Here is a 22,608-nt window from a genome sequence, read left to right as displayed (position 1 = left end):
TCCATTGGTTGGAGTCATACCTTGCACAAAGGAAGACGGTTGTGGTTGTTGGAGGTCAAACGTCTTAGCTCCAGGACATCACCGCAGGAGTTCCTCAGAGTAGTGCCCTCGGCCCAACCATCTTCAGTTGCTTCATCAATGACCTTCCTTCCATCATAAGGTCAGAAGCGGGGACGTTCGCTGGTGATTGCACAATGTTCAGCACCGTTCTCGACTCCTCAGATATTGAAGCAGTTCATGTCCAAATGCAGCAAGACCTGGACCATATCCATGCTTGGGCTGACAAGTGGCAAGTAACATTCGCGCCACACAAGTGCCGGGCAATGACAATCTCCAACAAGAGAGGATCTAACCATCAGCCCTTGACGTACAATAGCATTACCATCACTGAATCCCTCACTATCAACATCCTGGGGGGTTACCATTGACCAGAAGCTGAACTGGACTAGCCATATAAATATTGTGGCTACAAGAGCAGGTCAGAGGATAGGAATCTTGCGACAAGTGACTCACCTCCTACTCCCCAAAGCCTGTCTACCTTCTACAAGGCACAAGTCAGGAGTGTGATGGAATATTCCCCACTTGCCTGGATGAGTGCAGTTCCCACAACACTCAAGAAGCTCGACACTGTCCAGCACAAAGCAGCTTGCTTGACTGGCATCACATCCACAAACATTCACTCCTTCCATCACCAACACACAGTAGCAGCAGTGTGTACCATCTACAAGTTGCACTGCCAGAATTCACCAAGGTTCCTTAGACAGCACCCTGCAAACCCACGGCCACGACCATCTAGAAGAACAAGGGCAGCAGATAGATGGGAACACCACCAACTGGAAGTGCCCTCCAAGTCATGCACCATCCTGACTTGAAATATATTGCCATTCCTCCACTGTTGGTGGGTTAAAATCCTGGAACTCCCTTCCTAAAAGCACTGCGGGTGTACCTACATACACAGTGGTTCAAGAAGGCAGCCCACCACCACCTTCTCAAGGGCAACTCGGGATGGACAATAAATGCTGGCCTAGCCCGCGAAGCCAACTTTCCATGAATGAATTTTTAAAAAGTTATTCACACAATGCATTAAACAGGTTTCCAAACTTTGTTTTCATCCATTATCTCTGACTTAATGGAAATTATGTAAAATTATTAGGAAAGAGTCCACAAATAAAGATCTCTATTAGATTAATAGAGACAGTGGTTCCAAAATACATCCAGTAGCCATACACCCTGCTGGACTCCATTTTAGTTCAGTGCCCAAGATCAATATTTTAAGTTCACATGTTTAATAACTGCTTTGAACCATTTCCAGGTGACCCTTAGGTGTAATTTACCTGCACATTCTCTTCGGTGACTTCTACTTCAGCAGTGTATATATAATCTATTAGTTTACTTAGTGTATGCCCATCTATGTCTTTTATCTCAACTTTCTTTGCTTTACTTTCAGCCATGTCGCCTGTAAAACAAAAGCAAAACAAAATTACATTAATTGCAGAGGAAATGCATTTTGTGGCAAACAACACACTTTGACCAAGTCATGTTCAAAAGCTCAAATGATTACAGTGGAATTTGTGCCGATTTATGGGTCAGACAACTAATCTGAACAAGACTTCCACAGATACATCTTCAAGTCAACTGTATCTTCCATTTTATATATAATCACATTGGATATATAGCACAGAAACAGACTATTTGACTCAACCTACACATTCCAACATTTCTGCTCACCTGATTCTCCTCCCATCCTTCCTCATGACTCGATAAGCATAACCCTCTATTCCCTTATTTGTATGTTCACTCAGCCACCGCCTAAATGGATCTATTCTATTTGCCTCAATCACTCCTTACCATTCTCACCGCTCTGAGTCTGATTTCTTGTTGACTATCTTATATCAATGGCCTCTAGTTCCTGACAAGTGGAAAACAGTGTTTACCTCAATCAAAGCATTTCATAAGTTTAGACCTCTAATAGATCACGCCTCAGGCAAGTGATGAGTGACCCAGCCCATTATCCTTTCATGATAACCTCTCATTTCTAGTATCACCCTTGTAAGTAATTTGTGCACCCTATCCAGTACCTCCATGCCCTTCTAATAATATGGCAACCAGAACTGTACACAGTACTCCAAGTGTAGTCTAATCAAGGTTTGATACAAATTTAGCACCTCTACTCTTCAATCCTATCCCTCCAGAAATAAACCCTAGTCACAGTCCTATTGCTGTTGTTTTTTTAAATGGCCTTATTAATCTGTGTCACCCATGACCTGGAATAGTATCATTTTGAAGAAAGTCAGATGCGGCGAATTTCCAAGAGTCCAGTGAAGTAACAGGTGAAAGAGACATGGGGCCAGATCTTCCGATCAGCAGTGATGCTCCACACTTTACTGCTGACTGAGGATATTATTGCCTGCTTATCCTTTTGTGCACTTTCAACTGCGACTTCCGATCCTGGCTAGAACAATGAAGCCTCGGCGTAGCAATTCAAGAGAAGAGGGGAGTAACACAGAGGCCATGCCCCCTTTTTTATGACATCAGCTGCCATATTCAGGTAAGTTATTGAAGGTCTCAAGTCTTTCAGTGGGGTTAGTGAATGGGTGAGTGAGAGAGTGGGTGTTAGATGGGTTGGGGAGGGAGGAATGATATTTGGGGTCAGGGCAGGTGAGCAGTCGGATTTGGGATGTGGGGGTGAGGGATTGGGTTGAATTGTTAATCACCAAGTTACACCAGATATTAAACAGTCTAACAATTCTAGGGTAAGTATCAGAGTAAGTAGCATGTATCTAGCCCAATTCTCTGACATCGTGATCAGTGTAAGAATCATTTGCGGGGTTCCTGGACAGCACAAATCAGCCCATCGGAAGTTTAAACTTCCCGGGCAATTACACTGCATGTGCGCATGTCAGGACTTCCTCAGGGTCCCAGCGTGCATCAGCAGCTTAAGTTCAGTGCATCACTGCTCGCGATACTAGAAGACCTGATCCATGGTGTTTCAGTGAAGTGGTAGGGGTAGCTATTGACTGAGCCATGTCCTCTGCTGTTAGTCAGGCAAAATAAAAAGCTCAATTTCAAGCTGCATGAGGATACGCCACAGGCACACAACCAATCTGTCCAAACCTTCTGTTCACCACAGACAAATTAATCTATTGCTACCCAGTTAGAATATTCTCAAGTCAGAAATTGCAATTGCTTTAACATATAAAATAATCAACATTAAAAATATCTTCCTCCTTCTGTCCTGAAGACATTTATTCATATTTGTCATCTTCTGGTACTTTTAAGTTGCTTATTCATGTGTATGCCTGGATAACAAAGGTCAACAGGCATTAAAACCAAGCCCAATTATATCCTCATCTAATGACCCATTTCCCAGCAGCAGCCATGGAACTATCAGGCAGCTTTGGGAACCCTGGCTGCTTTTAATACCTTCGGAACTAAGAAATACAATAATCATTAGTACCTCTCTGCTACTCTAGACTCTGAGATCAATTTTAGCACTGCATCACGATCTTCAAAACATCCTGGTCTACAGTATGTAGTATCAGAGAGGGAAAGCCAGAGAAGGAGACCCAGTTAAAGGCCTTAGTCACTGTTGCTCTCAAGCCAAGTGTGGCACAGGTGAATTTGGCCCAGCTGAAATTGAGGACTCTTAGGTGGGAAAATTACAGGGAAAGTCTCGTCTCCTAGACCCTGTCAGCATATTAACATGATGTGGCACTGCAGAGACCTAGGTGAACCTCTTAAAAGTTCAGGCAACTAATCGAAGGCTAATTACAATCCATACTCAAAAAATTTGAAAACTTGGAATTTATGCTGTAACAATTTGTAGTGTATTACTAATAAAATTACATTAACCAATTAGTGCACAAATTATCAGCATGAAACATGAAAAAAAGGATTGCGTTGTAGAAAACACCATATATACATGCATACTTTTTGTGAACAGTTAGGTAAGCAGCAAGGAATTCTTACCAATAGTTCTGAGATTCAAAGGTATCTTGTAACTCCAGCATTTATTCATACTTTAGCCTTTGAACATCAGTACTGGCATTAGAATTACCCAACAGTCTACTGGCAGCAGTGCTGGGCAGTACTGATGGATTCTTGACAGAAGTCCTAATCAGATCACAATAAATGTGCATCAATTTAGAGACTATACAGGGTGAAAAGTTATATTCCAGTTGTAAGTGGAATGGCCACGTTGTTTTCTCTCACTCTGCAGCATGTCTGAGGATAAAGGCAGTCTGTGTTGGTGCCAGGTAGACAAAAGGGAAATTGACAGGATAACGAGGAAGAAAAAAAGCGTGTATCATGTATTTAAATCTGTTACAATTACTTTTCTCCACACTCTCTATCGCCGTCTAGATTTTAATCACAGGATGCTCACGGACTTCTGCATCTATGCTATTATTGAAGTCTAAAATTATTTTCAGTTTCACGAGAAAAGCATTTGCTGTTTATCAATTTTCACATTTATTTTTATTCAGTTATCACCCACTACATATCATTACCCCAATTTATTTTCAATAAGAGAATGCACTTAATTAGTATTATTACACAGAATGGGTTTAGCAAGAAATGGAATACTAGGGTCACGATTTCTGGAAGCTTCAGCTTTAACCATGATCAATGAATTACTCACTCATTCAGCAACATGACAGTTAAATCTGCAAGATTGCTGAATTTACTGTTGTCTTCATGTGGAAGTTAGTGGATTTAGTTCGTTTGGTATATTCCCATTAAAAATAACTCGAGGGAAAAATTATCTTCTGTTGGATCAAAATTCTATCTAATGACAGTGGATTGATAGTAGTTTGATTCATTGGAGTAAACAAGAAGCTGTTCAGTCGGAAGTAGTTGGCAAATCTGCTCTGTCAACTAGAGTATAATCTTGCACCCTGTGCCGTCTCCAAACTGGTTGCACATTTTTCATGGTCATTTGGACCTCAGCCATGAGTCCATCAGTGGAAAAGGTTCAATGCAGGGCCACAAGAATAATCCCTAGTTTAAAACAACAGGCCATGAGCTAGATTTTTTGATACAAGCATAGCATAGGCTTTGGATAACTTAAGTGTTTAAGATGATGAAAGGACTAGACCGTCTGTGCGGGCAGACTATTTGAACTAGATGGGAAAAATTAGGAATCAGAGCCCGGTTGAGGGGCCTGCAGGCAGTACCAAACACTGGGGCCTGGGTGCTGGGGGGAGCAGGGATGGGGCGGGGGCCCGTGTTGTAAACAGAGTTTCTCATCGTCCAGGTTGAGCAGGTTGAGCAGCCAGAGCTGCAGGCCTGACAGACTGACTTAAAAAATGGATCCATCAAGCTGATGGTTAAATCCGTCCATCAGTATAAGGTCAATTTCACCAGTTGCAGTGCTGCTGCTTCTGACCTTCAGGCTGCTTCATGGATCTGATTTCTTTTTCTTGAAAAGCCCGCCAGAAATCCACAAACCTGCCTGAAGATCAGCAGCAGCACAGCAACTGCCAGGAGAGTGTTTTTGCTTAAGAAAAAATGGCAAGTCAAATAGATGTGTGCGTGTCTGTGTGTGTGTGTGGGGAGGGCGTGGTGGCGTATGTGGGAGAGATTGGAGTGGGTGTTGGGGTAGGTAAGAGGGGGGAGTTTGGAGAGGTTTGGTGGGTAGGCTAGAGGGAAATGGGGCGTTTGGAGGGGGAGATTGGGGGGAGGTTGGAAGGGTAGTTGGAGGGAGGGGTTGGAGGGGAGATTGGAGGGTGTGTCGGGGGGATGTTTGAGGTGGGCTTGTGGGAGGGTGGAATGGGAATTGGGGAGAGGTCAGAGGGGGGTTGCAGAGGGCGTTGGCTACAGAGTTTAATTGTTTTTATAAATATAGTGACTTTTTTGTACCACTTTCCTAACATCAGTTGATTGCTCTGTGATTAATTATCCTTAGAGGATCAGCATTAGGCCTCCAATTTCACCATTGTTACAGTCACTGCCTACTGCATGCAGGCATAATGAAAGAAAGACAAAACCTACATTTATACAGTATCTTTCACAAAGTCCCAAATCACTTTACAGCCCATTAAGTATTTTTCAGCTGTAATCACCAGTATAATGTAGGCAAAGTTATCAAATTGCGGAGCAGACTCAAGGGGCTGAATGGTCTACTCCTGCTCCTAATACATATGTTCGTATGTCATTCTGAGCTGGATGAAATGAACTGGGCTAGATGGCCTTTGTCATCCATTATTATTTAACGAATAGAGGATGGAATCATGGCTGCAGTTCTGTTTATTTTGTTGCTAATGTAAGTTTACTGTGAATGGGTTTTGTGGGGTGAGATTGCTAGGACAAGAGTGCGTAATGGGCTCATAGTGAATCAGTAATCTGTTTTAAACTGCACATTGATTCTCAAGAATCTTTTCTATTGACTTCAATTTCGTCCTTTTGTTTACTTACCTATTATCCCACTCTATCTTGGTAGTTTTTTGAGGTATTGAAATATCATGATCAAGTTGTATTGCATAGTAGATATTGAACATATATTGTAGTGAGAAGCAGCAATCAGCAGAGTCTTCAGACTTGCTGATCAAGAAAACACAGATACAATCGTGAACCAGTCTTTGTCCTCTGGCCTTTTAAAAGTTGTGTTGCAGAGACAACTGAAGGCTCCAATGCTTCTCACTGACAGTGGATACCTATATTGGTCAATCATTCCATTTGTTGCTCAGGAGTCATTTGATCTTTCTACCCTGTGAGATTACTGATAAAATAGAATCCATTTACACCCCCTTGTATGAAGTAATTATATTGAATAATATCATGCACCCAGACAGAAGAAAATCTTCTTCTACTCTTAAAAAACTGAAACAATCTTGTGCAATTTATCTGGGTTACAAGTATTGAATCTTTCCCGCAAATATGAATTTACTGTCACGGTGTCCAAATGCTGCAACTTGCAGAATATGTTAATGAGGGCTGAGGCAGTCACCAAAATCAGTGCTATCGTCTGCACAATATTATATTTAACTGATGGGATATTTTCCTGTCAAATTAACCATATTGCACGATGCTGTTAAAATAAAATTTGTACTTTTTGGTTTGTTTAATAGTCACGGTGGGATCAACCACAGGGCGCACACAAACTAACACTGAATTATATAATTGTTGCTCTTTAATATTAATGACCTATGCTCATATTTGTAACCAGATGCCAACAATGGACATTATCATTTTACTAGGCCCTGTAATTGTTTGGTAATTGATTAATAAATCTTGAAAGAAGAAAAAATATCATGCATGATTGAGGGTGAGGGTTAAAGTGGTGGGGGGGAAATAAGAAGCCTGGAAACAGGAGAAGTACAAGGGCCCATAATTTCTCTCCCAGGCCCTGGGAATCATGGCCCAGATCTCTTGGTCGGCAGCAATGCTGGGCGCATTGCCGCTGCCTGAAAAGCTCTCTCCAACAAGACGATACTACCTATTTTAGCTGTATCTTCTGATCCTGGCTGAAGCAGAGATGGACCACTGAAGCCTTTCACATGGAATACCGACAAGTGTAAGGTGGTCGTGAGGAGGAGAGGATATGCCCGCTTTAGTAGTAGTTGCCTTATTCAACTAACTTTTTAAAGGTCTCAAATCTTTTAATGAATGAGTGTGGGTAAACGAATGGGTGAGGTGAGTAGTCAGGTAGCCGTGGGATAGTCAGGTCTGGTTGATTGTGGTGTTCAGTTCAGTTACGCTGGCTAATCACCGAGTTTGTGTAACATTTCCAGGGTAAGTATTGCAGGTTAAGTATCCAGGGCTCGAGTACAAAAATCAAAGCTGACATTACAATGCAGTACTGAGTAAGTGTTGCATTGTCAAGATTTGCTGTCTTTCAGGTCAGACATTAAACAGAGAGACCTTCTGTCTTCTTGGGTGGATGTAAAAGATCTCTTGACACTATTTTGAAGAAGGGCAGGGTATCCCAGTGTCCTGGCCAATATTTACCCCTCAATCAGCATCACAAAAAACAGATTATCTGGTCATTATCACATTGCTGTTTGATGTGTGCGTATTGGCTGCTGTGTTTCCTATATTACAGTGACAACAATTCAAAAAGTACTCAATTGGCTGTAAGGCACTTTGAGACATCCAGTGGTGAAAAGTGCTATATAAATGCAAGTCCTTATTTCATTAACACTAGGGGCCATGATACTTAGTTGCCTTGTGAGTATTTGGACAGACTCAAATGAAGTAGGTAATCTGTTTCTGCCTGGCTTTGTGTATTTTTGGCATGTACAATGATAAAACAATTCTGATACATATTTCAGAAATAAAAATAGAAAATGCTTAAAACTCTCAGCAAGTCAGGCAGCAACTGTGGAGAGGGGAAGGTTGGGTTAGCATTTCAGGTCAATGATATTTCATCAAAGTCCAAGAAAAAAGACAGCACTCTGACAATGCAGCACTTCCTCAGCACTGCACTGGACCTTGAGCCTAGATTATATTTCATTTCAGATCCATTTCAGTTGAGTACCACTTAGTGTGAGGATCAAAGCTACATTATAAAAAACTAACCAAAGGAAAAAGAGTACATTAAATCTGCTTATTTTCACAGATCACTTTTCACCATTGAATCCTAATACACAGGAAATTACATAAAAAATGAGAAATCTCCCATGCAACTGCCCAGAAGTCCTGAACCTACTCAGCCCCAGATCCAGTCACAGGCCTTCTCAGCTGTCACATAACTCCCAGTGACAACAACCCAACTTCAAATGATATAGCTAGAGCTCTCTTAGAAGCTCAGCGGGTCAGGAACATAGCTAGAGCACAAGAGTCCAATCTACCTTGACCAGGGAGGAGGGTTTGTGGGGAGGGCTCCTGGAAGCTTTATAGGCTGGCACCAGGAAACAGAGATGAGATCAAAGAACTTTTCAGACTCCAAACCTTTTGCAATTCACATCACACAAGGGGCAAGCAGAATTTGGTGACCCAGTGCTCTTGAGGGGTGAAAAAGTATGGCAGTCCATTGAGATTGAAATAGGAGCCAGTCTGGGGAGCGATGACACACAAAATGAATCCAAAGTGTCCCTGTTACCGGGGTCACTTAATTTCCATGGACCAATATGGATACTCAGATCCATTCTTTATAATAAGACGCAGGGTGAGATAGTAAGAGAAAGAAAGATAGACATGAAACAAGAAGTTCAAAAAGCAGCCCTAACTACACCTTTAAGGCATTCTGATGTTTTTGTTCCATCGCAAAGTACTTCCCTGATCAGTAGTCAAAGAGGCTAAACAATATAACACAACCATTCAATCAGAAAGGTTTCAGTTCTAGGACCAGAGGACACAGATTTAAGATTTTGGCCAAGAGATGCAGGGAGGGATGCGACGAACAACTTTTTTATGCAGCGAGTGGTAACTGCCTGGAACTCACTGCCCAGGAAGGTGGTGGAAGTGGAGATGAAAAATGATTTCAAAAGGAAAATAGATGGATACTTGAGGGAATTAAAGTTGCAGTGTTAGGGGAATAGGAGTAACTGGATTTCTCCACAGAGAGCTGGCATGGACTTGATGGGCTGAATGGTCTCCTTCTGTGCTGCAATGAATCTACTCCTGGTCAATTCTAAATTAATTGATCACAACTGTGAAGATGGCTAGGTTTTCACAGCTGGATCTCACAATTGAGCAAAAGGGAGAGGGTGGGGGGTGGAAAATCGTCTGTACATTGAGGCATGGCTATGATACTTCCCACTGCTGAACAGCCTGTCCACACTCACCATGCCAGGCTAACACAGGGAAGAATGACCACTTGGGCAAGGTAAAGAAGGTTGTCAGTGTTTTGAAACAATATCCCAGTGGAAGTCAGTACCTTTTAAGACAGGAGAAAATGTTAAACAAAACTCAATATAGGGCCTTGACATCTGCCATTGCTGCTTCTCAGCTCAGCTTGCAACTTCATAGGTGAATCAACACATATTCTCCTTTCCTGTGAAGAAGTTCCAAGCCTTCAATCAGCACCTCCCTCATTGGCATGGCTAGATCAGGGATTCACCAGTGGAGAACAATGTGTGACTTTGTGCTTCTTCTATTTTTCAATAATTTTCTCTGCTTCTCCTCTTAAGACATTGACTCCTTGCCATTTATGGTTCCACTGATGTCAATGCCATCCAGTACTTTCCTCACGTGTGCATTATTCATACTGTCAGAACTTTCACATCAGGCAAGTGTTTGATAGCAGGAGGCATCCTGTCCTCATTTATACATGTAACTGGACGTTGATCAGAAGCAGCAACCCTGATTGATCTTCCCCTTGCTGCCCAGAAACGCATGCGCTACAGGCAATTGCAACCCCTCACCCAGTGTAATGTGGGGTATGCTGTGTTTGGCTCATCCTAGAATTCCAGTATCAGTTCTAGAGCATTATTTTGCTTTCATTAGTGAACAAGCAAGCACAACCAGCTCCAATCCATAGTTGTGGTAAATGAATAGCCCCCAGAGGCAAAGTAAAGTGTCCATGAGGAGCTAACAAGCACCTGACTGCTCTTGTGGCCAAAACATATTCTAGAATATTGTAGTAAAATCTCAACAAAAATGACAAAGCATTTAATAATTACATAAAAAGACAGATAAGTACCTGTAAACATGGCGCAGAAATAAGGGCTGCAGGCTGCCAGGACAATACGATGCGCTTCAATTTCCACATCCTCAGCAACAATGGTCACATCACATAGTGTGCTTTTACTGCAAGTTTACCAAATAATCTGTTAGAATTCATGTTTAGAGAACAGATCGCAACAGAAACGTGGCATTTGGGATTAAGGCCAGAGTTTAGCATCAGAGATTTAATCAAGGGCAGAAACAAGCAGAGCCACTATCAATCAGCAGTGAGGAGGAAGAAGAGAAGAAACTTCTTAGGGGAAGGGAAGGAAAGCAGCAAAAATTCTTCTGTTCCTAACTTTTGAGAAGAAGGTTCCTGGCACTCATTTTATTTTGCATTGTTCAAAGACAGGAGAGACTAAGGCACAAAGGGAGAAATTAAGTTGTGGAGGGTGTTAGGTTCAACACTGCATGCATATTGCAACTCTGCCTTTATTTTTTTAAAGTTTACTGCATGATGTGATAATTCAATAAATAACAAGATATGCTTCTACTTCATTGAATCAGAACGACTCCTCACAAATTGTAAGCTTTTACTTATATTGCTATATGTAGACTCAGCTCTTGCTGTTTCTGAAGTACCAAAGGTCGTTGAACAGGCTTTCATCATCCAGTACCATGCTCAACTCTTGCAAAAAAATCAGAGTCCAAATCCCTTCAATCTAGCTTCTGTACCTCCCATAGCACAGACCGCCTTAACAAAGCCTACATAGAATACTTTGTGTCTGCAACCGTAGCACGTTACCCCTGCTTTTCCTTCTACATCAAATATTCCATCCTGCTCTACTGTGGTCCACCTGCAGGACCATCCTCAGTTGGTTACACACCAAATAAAGCTAGCTTCTCCTCAAACTCAGAATGGTTAGCTTGAGAACTCAAGGCCCTAACCTTGACCCTCACCCTGCCATTCCTTTCCCTCTTTTATACATCGCTCTGCTGTCGGCATATGAAAGGATGACAACACCCAGCTCTCTCTCTCTCTCCACAACCACATGTTTCAGCTTCCTTCTCTGACATCAAGCCTTGGATGAGCCAGAACCTTTTCCAATGAAGTAACTCCTGCAGAAACTCCATGCTTTTCCTTGGCTGCTGTCGAGCTATACTAGCTAGTACACTACCCGAATGTTCTGTTCATGCCTTAACTGAGTTTCAAACCCCATATTTTATCAATCATCAAGATCCCTCACACCCACCTCTTATCACCAACTGGGGTATTATCCTACTCCCATGGACATCCTGTTCTGCCCCTAGATCTGTTTACCCATTGTTCCTGCCCTTGATGACCTCCATTCACTTCCCTTCTACCAATACATTGAATTGAAAATGCTTGTACTTATTTACAAGTACTTCCATGCCTTTGTAGTCCACCCACTTTCATAAACGCAACAAGTCCTACATCCCAGACATTGGCCTCTGATGCATCCTGAGAATCTCTCCCTACCCACTTGTTGTCTGCAGCGTATGTCACCCCATTCTCTTGGACACTTGCACTAAATCTCCTTCACCTTGTTACACATGTTCCTACTTTCAATAACCTGCTCAAAACTTATCTTTTCAACCATGTTTTTGATGAGTTCTCCTAACTAATTTACATTGCTGCATTGCTTCACTTCTGCCTAGTGGCAGTTACTGTGTTAAAAGGTGTTGATCAATGGTTGTGTTGATTATGGTGACAGCAGACAATTGGTACAGGGATGACAGCAATCCTATATATTTGTGCATCTTCTTACATTAGGCAAATCTGTTTTATTATTGTTTAAAAAGGCAAGCAGCCTAACTACAGAAGAGAACATTCCCCATTTCCACTACTGTTAAAATGCAGAGTATTTACAAAATAAATGCCATTTTGTGTCAAGCATTTGTACATTAAGTCACAGGTTGTTGTATTTCTACAACTGATCTTCCTCCCTGCACCATATCCACAGTCTATCATCAGTCATGGGTCTTCACCTATAGAATTTACTCGACATATTCTTCAATTTAGTGCTGTTCCTTATATAGTTAAGCAATATATATATTGTCATATATCTGGGGCAATAAACAGTGATGATTGTTCCAGTAAATATTGTTTCTTGGATATGAGATTTGAAATGGCTGTTTTGTAATGACACATCTGTGGACCACACAGTACAGCAGTTAACAAAAAATGAAGAACTGCAGAGACTGAGTGAGAACTGGGGTGGTTGGGCAGATTCCATTTCTAAAGTGGCTAGTGTCCGATGAAAAATTCAGTTGGGTTTTAATTGATCAGTTGTGCATATCACTAATGCCACCATTGTGTATTTGTAAATCTGTAAAAGTCAACTGACCATTTTTTTTTAATGCTTCACTCAGATCAGGTCAGTACTTTACCAATGTTAGAGTTGAATAATTTGAAGATGAGACTGAAAATACTGCCTTTGAGAGCAAAACTCACCATATGAGCAATCTCCATTGCACCCATTTTGACACATTCACACATTGCAGTGGGTGGAGGGGAAAGAAATGAGATGAAAGAGCAAATGTTGCATTCAGAATTCTGACTATTCCCTGGTTACGCATTATGTTGTCCATATTTCTGCAAGTTAGAAGTGACTACATCGTGTACACCTGGCTGGGAGTAGGAGCCAGTATAACAAAGAAAGACACCAAGGCCTTGAAAGCCCTAGTTAAAAAAACAGCTGCATTAATCCGAATTGAAATATAACAACAACTTGCATTTATTGGCACTTTTAATGTAGTTAAATGTCACAAAGCGTTATCAAACAAAATTTAACAGAGTCAGACACGGAAATACTAGAACAGTTGACCAAGGAAACATTAGGACAGGTAACCAAGTATTGTCAGAAGAGGTAGGTTTTAAGGACCGCCTTAAAAGGAGGAGAGAAGGGCAGAGGGGCAGCAAGGGAATTACAAAGCTTAGGGCTTCAATAGATAAATTTGAAATTTAAAAAGTTTTTGATAAATGAAATAACGCAAATGAGTACTGATACAGATTGATTGGAACACAATGTAATTGGTCAAACATGATTGTATTTGAAACTGTCCAGTTTAACCTGTAAAGGGGGAAGGAAACAAAAAATGTAATTCGCTAACCACAATTCAATTTATAGGAACATAGGAGCAGGAGTAGGCCATTTGATTTGGTTGTGGTCTCACCTCTACTTTCCTGTCTGCCTCCCATAACCCTTACCTAACAAAAATCTAACTGCCTTGAGTAAATTCAAAGACCCAGCCTCCACTACTTTCTGGGGAAGAGAATTCCACACACCAATAACACTTTGTCTTATATCGGAAACCTCTTATTTTCAAACTATATCCCCCAGTTCTGGTCCCCACAAGAGGAGCAAACTACAATAACACTGAAGGTGGTAAAATTAGCTTACTTGTAAAATCATTCTTTTACCTGGTTGACTTAAGATTCACTTCAGATAATAGCATTTTCATATTTTGAAACAAAAAGATCCAAAATAAATTGGCATGTGAATGAAGTAACCAGAATAACTACTTTGCCCAATCCTAGATAAATTGTGTGAACTAACTTTTTTACCTCAGTAATATTCAATTTAAACAATTCAAGAAATTGGTGTGACCCTCTTTTCGCAATAAAATCAATTGATCAGCAGAACCTAATCCTGAATCCCTGAACAATGTGTGTTTTAGATGCGTGGGAGTCAAAACTCAAGTATTTCTGTCTAGTTTTGGATCGATAGCTGGTCTCTTAAATCCTATCACAATACTCTAAATCTAGTCCAGATACATAAATTTAAAAGCCAGGTCCAGTTAAAATATTTGAACCCTGCCTAAATCAATACAAATATTGTAAGGTTTTGTCAGATTGTCTTCAAGGGTTACAAATTACAGGAAGGAATCAAGCCACACAATTTAAGCATAAATAATGCTGTGTGAATGGTTCTTTTGTGTCTATGACTCACAGCTCCTTTATAGAGCTGTCAGTGATTTAAATCCACAAACTCCTGCAACTGTTTTAGAGTACTTGGAGTAAGCTGCATTGTTTAAATCAGAGAGAATCAATTTGATTTTTTTTAGGAGCTAAGTCAAGTCCCAAGGTCGTGAGAAATAGAAGAAAAATAGAATTAAAAGTATTAATTCAAAATAATAATTTAGTACAAAAATTGTATGTTATTTTCCAGTTGAAGAGAAATCATATAATTTCTATTGCAAACATATGTTTTAATCACTGCTATTTATTTACTATGCACTTAGTGAAATAGTTTTAAGTCTGAAGCAAAGTCTGATGTAATGCTCTACTACTTTTCAAAAAAGAAAGAAAGATGCTGTTAAGGCTTAGGATAATTTCAGTAGCTAAAGTAATTAATGGAAAGGTTTTGCTGTTTGTTAACCTAGGCACATTACCAAAAATCTACCTAGATATTAAGGCTAGCGAAGATGCTCTGAAGGTCATAAGGTATTAAAAATCATCCTGGAGAATGATGTAAAACAAAGTTAAAAAAATCCAAACGATGAAGGATAGTAACATCCCGAAAATACAACATCCTGCTGGTAGCAATATTGATCCAGAATGCTGAAAACACAAACTGTTTACACAGAAAGATGAGCTAGACTGCCAATGACTTGATTGTACCCTGTCAATATAAATGGAAAAAGAAGCTTATTCTGCAGAGGAGAACTATTAGGTGTTCACCTGTAGATTTTTGAAAACAATTGCTGTGTAAAATATCCTTACAAACTGAATCACTACAGAGTTTTTTCTCATCCATTTCATTCAAAATGGGCCATTCAGGTTGAAAAAAATAAATGGACTCTCTAGGAGAGTTCAAGGTAAAAAAATAAGAAAATAATAGGATGAATTACTCGGAGATAACCAGCAATGTTGGCAGAATTCTCAGAACCAGTATGTCTTCTGCACCTGAGAATGGCTTTGAGATCTGAGCTGGGGAGAAGAGAAGAGAGAGTGATCTAAGACTGACAAGGAGAAGCGATTCAAACTCAGGAAGGAAAAGCATTCTTTAAAACGTTACCTTCGCAGCTCATTCATGACTTTGAAGGCTTTCATCATATGAAAAGAATTCATAGGAACCGGGGCCTGATCCTTATCATCTTCATTCAGCTCCACAGTTCGTGCTGGTGAGGACTTGGCATTGCTGTTTATATAAATGTGAAAATATATATTTAGAGAGAAGTGAAAAACAAAACAATAATTTACAAAGATCATAATTAAAGGGGTAGCATTTTATCACAAGGAGGGAGAGGTGTTCCAACTGCCAAATGTCAGTTTTATCAGGATGACACGTTTATGACAAGTTAATTATGTGGCAAAAAACAGTGACTACAACAGCAATTCGCATTTATATATTTCAAATATAAAATGTCCACCAGTGTTTATAATATTTTCAGTGTTTTTAGAAATGATAGCCATATTTTTAATGCCTCTGCCATTCTCCAAATTAACACACATCGGTTAGCAATGGTTGCATATACTGATGAACAGAGCCAAGAAAAGACTCAAAACTGAAATGAATCAACTGCATGAAATTCACAATGTTTGCAAAACCACACAAAATGTAAAAGGCTGGTCTATTCTCAGGCAGTAAGGAAATATGCTGTTGAGCAAAATGGTCAACAGGGCTTAATACTTTCATAGAGTCAAAGTAAATTATGGCACTAAGGGGGGCCATTCAGCCCATTAAGTCCATGCTGGCTCTCGGTGGTGCAATTCAGTCAGTCCTATTCCCCTGCTCCATCTCCATAGCGCTGCAAGTTTATTTTCCTCAAACGCCCATCCAATTTACTTTTGAAATCATTGATAGTCTCTGCTTCCAATTCCCTCATTGCGAGTTCCAGGTCATTGCCGCTTGCTGTGGAAAAATGTTCTTTCTCACAATACCCCCTGCAATTCTTGACCAAAACCTTAAATGTGCCCCCCCAGTCCTGTACCAGCAGCTAATGGGAACAGTTTTTCATTGCCTACCTTACCCAAAACATGTCATATTTGTACACCTCTATCAAATCTCCCCTCAATTTTCTTTGCTCCAAGATGATCCCAGCTTCTTCAACCAAACCTTATAGTTAAAATACCCCATCCCTGAAACCAAAATCAATTAGATTAGTGAAGCGCAATCTGCCTTTTACAAATCCGTGCCGGGTCTCCTTAATTAACTGAAACCTCACCAAGAGCCTGTTGATTTTTTTCTCCCCGATTATGGTTTCTAAAACCTTACCCACCACTGATGTTAAACTAACTGGCCTGTATTTGCTAAGACTATCCTTACACCCTTTTTTTGCCACTTTCCAATCCTCAGGAACATCCCCTGTATCTAGGGGAGATTTGAAAATTATGGCAAACCCTTCCATTACCTCCACACCCTCACTTCTTTTAGTAATATGGATGGAAGCCATCTGCAGGCAACTTATTCACTGGAAGCATTGCCAGCCTTTCTGGTACCACCTCCCTCTCAATTTTCACCCCATCCATTACCTCTCCACTTCTACTGATATTTTGTCAGATTCATCTTCCTTAGTAAATACCAATACAAAGCACTTGATAAATATTCTAGGCTTGCCCTGTGCCTCTAAGGGTATATCACCCTCTTTGTCCTTAATAGGGCTCAGTCTACCTCTTACTACTTGCTTATTATTTACACACTATTACTATTTATGCTGACTGTCATTCTATTCTTGTATTCTCTCTTGGCCAGTCTTATTTTCCTCATCACTTCCCCTCATCTGCTCCCATCTAATTTGGAACTATTCCCTCCTCTAGTACTGATCAACACTCACCTTATTCATCTTATTCTTCTTTTCCACTTTTATATGCTGGTGCCCATTCCCCTGCCAATTTAGTTTAAACCCTCCCCAACACATAAGTGAACCTCCGCACAAAGACATTGGTCCCGGTCCTGTTGAGGTGCCACCTGTCCCTTTTGAATAGGTGCCCTCAGCCCCAGAACTGGTCCCAATGCCCCAAATATCTGAAGCCCTCCCTACTGCACCTCAAGCCACACACAGATCCTCCCTATCTTTCTATTTTCCAGAGATTACTACCTTTGGAGGTCCTACTTCTTAACTCCTCCTGACCTTCTGAAAATCTGGCCATTGGACCTCAATACCTGCCCTCTCTATGTCATTGGTATCAACGTGTTCCACAACTTCTGGCTCACACCCTTCTCCCTGCAGAACATTCTGCACCTTCTCTGTAATGTGCTTTGCCATGGCACCTGGTAGAAAAGACACCATGTGGGACTCTCAATGACAGTTACAGAAATGCCTGTCTGTCCCCCCGAATATGGAATCTCCTATAACAAATGCATTTCTACACTTTTGCTGTTCCCTCCTGTGCAGTACCGTGCCCACTAGTGTCAGGGTCTGGACTACATGCATTCAAAGTATTGTCACTGCCAGCAGTTCCAATGCTGAGTATCTGTTTAAGAGCAGCAGACACCCTGAAGATTCCTGTACTTCCTGCCTCTTCCTACTCTTCCTTATGGCCACCCATTTACTATTCTGAACTCTTACTGTCTGTGGCAGTGACTTTCTCAGCCATTTATCATTTGTACCAGATAATTGATCCAAAATGTTCACAACTGATATTTAGTAAAGACCCACAATACTTCAGTTTCATGATCAACTTATAAATATTCTAAAGGTGGCTACATAACTTCTCAAAGCCAAATAAGTATAAAAATCAAGGTAAAGGAAATTTAAATGTTGCGACTACTTACAACTCCTAATCAAATAACTTTCTGCAAATATTGCATACAACATAGAAAAAAAGGTACTTTAAGTTGTAACTTTTTTCCTTCTTCATAATATTTACAGTAAGTTAGTGCTCACAAAGGCAGAACAAATTCCCAGAACGCTGAATCAATTAACTGGAAAATGCTAAGTTCATAGAAATCGCAATAAAATATTTCCAAGTTATTAAGGTTAGACTAACCTTTGAGGAAACATTTATTTGCATAGCCTAACATAATCCTTTTGGAAAGGAAACCAGAATCTGCCTTCTTGAAGTCTTTGTTGGCAAAGGAACTAATACAAGTAGAAGGACATTTATCGTGTCTTTACAAAGGGAACATAGAGCCCGCTGAAATAAAGCCATCTACAATGTTAAGATTGTAAGAAATCAAATCAGTTGTAGTTTTTAGTGAGTGTCAACTCCTAACCACATATGTTCCATGTCACATCTGCTCTAACATAAACATTTCTGCTCATTACATCATGCTCACCTGCTGAAAGCTGGTTCGAGAGAAATTCACAGGCACACGAAGATGTCAACTTATTTTTTGTCTTTTTCTCAGCATTTTCACACACCCCCACCACCACCCCCTAAACGCCAGTCCTGAATTAACTGACTCTTTTGGGACTGGTTCATGGAACAGAACTGCCTTCAGTATCCTACCCAAGTGATTATTATTCATGCGTGAACCTACATCGTGAGTGTTGGCAGAGGGCATTATAATCAAGTCAGATCTTTTGCACATGTAACCCCAATCTACAGCTCAAACAGGGGCTGCTGACTAAGAATCAAGAGTGAAAATTCAACAAGATTTTCCATTTCCTAATCAAGGAAACTTGAAGTGAATTGTAGCAAATCTATCTTATATCATGCTTGAGGCTTCCCTACTCTGGAAAGCCAGTGCTGAACGATGGACAAACAGCACTATTACACTAATACCAAATTACAAAGAAGGAAATCCAAAAATGAAACTATTTCTGCCACACAAGCCATATTATATGATTTTTTTAATTCCTTCATGGGATGCAAACATCACTGCAATGGCAGTATTTACTGCTCATCCTTAATTGCTCGAGAAAGTGATAGTGAGCCACCTTCTTGAACCGCTGCAGTCCGTGTGGTGAAGATGCTCCTATAATGGATTTTTTCCAACCAACAATAAAGGAACAGAGATATATGCCCAAGTTAGGGTGGCATGCAACTTGGAAGTGAGGTGTTCCCATGCAACATCTGCCCTTGTCCTGGGTGGAGGTAGTCATGGCTTGGGAGCTGCTGCAGAAAAACCCTTTGGTATAAACAGTGCACACTACAATCACAGTACCCCAGAGTGCTGTAGGGAGTGGATGTTGAGACGAGTGGATGAAGCACCAAACAACTACTTTGTCCTGGATGTGTCAAGCTCCTTGAAAAATCCTGCAACTGCATTCGTCCAATTAGGTACTCCCTCACTCACCTGACTTATGTCATTTCTAACAATCTAAAATTTAAAAGGTAAATTATTTCAAATGAGTGGAATTTTCAGGCTCTTTAATTCTGGCTACCATCTGTGAAAATTTTTTTATATTCTATACAATTGAAAGCAGTAAAAATCTAAGATATGCAAAAGACAGCATGAGACACTCTATAAGAAACAACTTATATTTATGGAGTATCTTTAACATAATTTTTCTTACTTCTACGGCTGGGGGAGCAGTTATAGTCCAGTGTCGAGGTTAGCAATCCATTCAATAGCTTCAGATGACAGTGTGAATGGTTGTGATGTCACCAGGAATGGATCTCTCAGGGCAGAGGTCCAGTGTGTGGGATATAGTCTGATTGGGATGGCCACAGTCACAACTTGAGCTGTTCCTCACGTTCCACTTGTGGGGCAACTGGCCACATCTTCCCTGGCCCGTCCTCAAGCAGTTGAGGTTGTCCAGATTTTAGAAGAAAGATTGAAACCTGGGACTTCAACAGTTGGGTTAGTCACCAGGTTGTGGTTGGTGATGTTGTAGTCAACCAAGAAGTGCACCATCATGAGGTAGGGGCGTCAGATTGTAGGGTGTGGAGTGTGTTCCAGTAGGGGCTACGGGGTTTCAGGCGGGTGTGTGCGTTTTTGTTTTCAGATTCTGTGTCAATAGGAGTGTTTTGTTAACTGTCAGATAGAGGTGTTCTTTGTGTAGGATGTTTTCCCTGCAGACATGAGGAGGCTCAATATGTGCTAGCACAGGAAGCCACTCAAGCTGTGTTGGTCTCAATGTCCCAGGGGTAATCCTTATGGCTTCCAAGAGGGGATATCTACCATGTTTGTGTGGCGGCTCCTGAGCCAGGTTGAGCAGCAGTACTTTGTTGTTGGGCAGGCCAAGGCGAGGTAAAGCAGTACGTAGTGTGTTGGCTCTGCTGTCCCATAAGACATAGGAGCAGAAGTAGGCCATTCGGCTCATCGAGTCTGCTCTGCCATTCGATGAGATCATGGCTGATCTGATAACTCTTACCTCCACTTTCCTGCCTTTTCCCCATAACCTTTGATCCTGTTACTGATTAAAAATCTGTCTATCTCAGCCTTGAATATACTTAACGGCCCAGATTCTACAGCAGTCTACGGTAAAGAATTCCACAGATTGACTACCCTCAGAAGAAATTCCGCCTCATCTCTGTCTTAAACGGGTGACCCCTTACTCTGCGATTTTGTCCTCTGGTCCTAGACTCTCCCACAAGGGGAAACAACCCCTCAGCATCGACCCTGTCAAGCCCCCTAAGGATCTTAAATGTTTCAATAAGGTCGCCTCTCATTCTTCTAAACTCCAATGAGCACAGGCCCAACCTGTTCAACCTCTCCTCATAAGAAAATCCCTCCATACACGGAATCAACCTAGTGAACCTTCTTTGGACTGCCTTCAATGCATGTATATCTTTCCTTAGATAAGGGGACCAAAACTGTTCACAATATTCTAGGTGTGGTCTAACTAGTGCCTTGTATAGTTTAAGCAAGACTTCACTATTTTTATGCTCCATTCCCTTTGAAATAAAGGTCAGCATTCCATTTGCCTTCCCTATTACCTGTTGAACTTGGATGTTAGCTTTTTGGGACTCCCAAATCCCTCTGAGCTACAGCCTTCTGCAGTCTTCTCCATTTAAATAATATTCAGCTCCTCTATTCTTCCTGTCAAAGTGCATAACCTCACATTTTCCCACATTATATTCCATCTGCCACTTTTTTGCCCACTCACTTAACCTGTCTATATCCCTCTGTAGCCTCCTTGTGTCATCCCCACCACTTGCCTTCCCACCTATTTTGTATGTTACACAAATTTGGCAGTAGTACATTCACTTCCCTCATCTAAGTCATTAATATATATTGTAAATAACTGAGGTCCCAGCATTGATCCCTGTGGTACTCCACTAGTTAAAGGTTGCCTTATCCCAACACAAAAATAAAAATACCTGGAAAAACTCAGCAGGTCTGGCAGCATCTGCGGAGAGGAACACAGTTAACGTTTTGTGTCTGTATGACTCTTCAACAGAACTAAGTAAAAATAGAAGAGGTGAAATATAAGCTGGTTTGGGGTTGGGGGGGAGGGGGGGGGGGGTGGGGGGGGCACGTAGAGCTGGATAGAGGGCCAGTGATAGGTGGAGATAGCCAAAAGATGTCATAGACAAAAGGACAAAGAGGTGTTGAAGGTGGTGATATTATCTAAGGAATATGCTAATTAAGGGTAGAAAGCAGGACAAGCAAGGTACAGATAGCCCTAGTGAGGGTGGGGTGGGGTGAAGGGAAGGGATCGAAATAGGCTGAAAGGTAGAGACAAAATAATGGATGGAAATACATTTAAAAATAAATGGGAAAAGAAAAATCTATATAAATTATTGGAAAAAAAAAGGGGGGGGATCGGAAAGGGGGTGGAGATGGAGGAGAGAGCTCATGATCTAAAATTGTTGAACTCAATATTCAGTCCGGAAGGCTGTAAAGTGCCTAGTCGGAAGATGAGGTGCTGTTCCTCCAGTTTGCATTGAGCTTCACTGGAACAATGCAGCAGGCCAAGGACGGACATGTGGGCATGAGAGCAGGGTGGAGTGTTGAAATGACAAGCGACAGGGAGGTCTGGGTCATGCTTGCGGACAGACCGAAGGTGTTCTGCAAAGCGGTCACCCAGTCTGCGTTTGGTCTCTACAATGTAGAGGAAACCGCATTGGGAGCAACGAATGCAGCAGACTAAATTGAGGGAAGCACATTTCAACACTCCACCCTGCTCTCATGCCCACATGTCCGTCCTTGGCCTGATGCATTGTTCCAGTGAAGCTCAACGCAAACTGGAGGAACAGCACCT

General features: G+C 41.2%; 1 protein-coding gene across 9 annotated transcripts in view; it reads right to left on the bottom strand.

Moving 5' to 3' along the window:
* LOC144685871 (kelch-like protein 3) overlaps nt 1-22,608 on the bottom strand; it is a 180,146-nt gene that overhangs the window by 125,336 nt on the left and 32,202 nt on the right. For 5 of the 9 annotated variants that reach the window (XR_013577801.1, XM_078550861.1, XM_078550862.1 and 2 more), the window contains exons 2-4: nt 15,588-15,710; nt 10,583-10,689; nt 1,335-1,456 (exon numbers count right to left, since the gene is read on the bottom strand). Coding sequence is in view for 8 of the 9 variants with exons in the window: in XM_078550861.1 (XP_078406987.1) it covers nt 1,335-1,456; nt 10,583-10,689; nt 15,588-15,710 (352 nt within the window). In the remaining variant the exon portion in view is untranslated. Of the gene's footprint in view, nt 1-1,334; nt 1,457-3,969; nt 4,096-10,582; nt 10,690-15,420; nt 15,500-15,587; nt 15,711-22,608 lie in introns of those variants that run through there. The other 4 variants (XM_078550866.1, XM_078550865.1, XM_078550868.1 and 1 more) reach the window with 3 other exon arrangements.

Source organism: Cetorhinus maximus, chromosome 10, assembly GCF_964194155.1.
Source record: "Cetorhinus maximus chromosome 10, sCetMax3.hap1.1, whole genome shotgun sequence".
Taxonomy (NCBI): Eukaryota; Metazoa; Chordata; class Chondrichthyes; order Lamniformes; family Cetorhinidae; genus Cetorhinus; species Cetorhinus maximus.
Note: the sequence above shows the minus strand (reverse complement) of the source record. Positions and strands in the feature narration are given on the sequence as shown.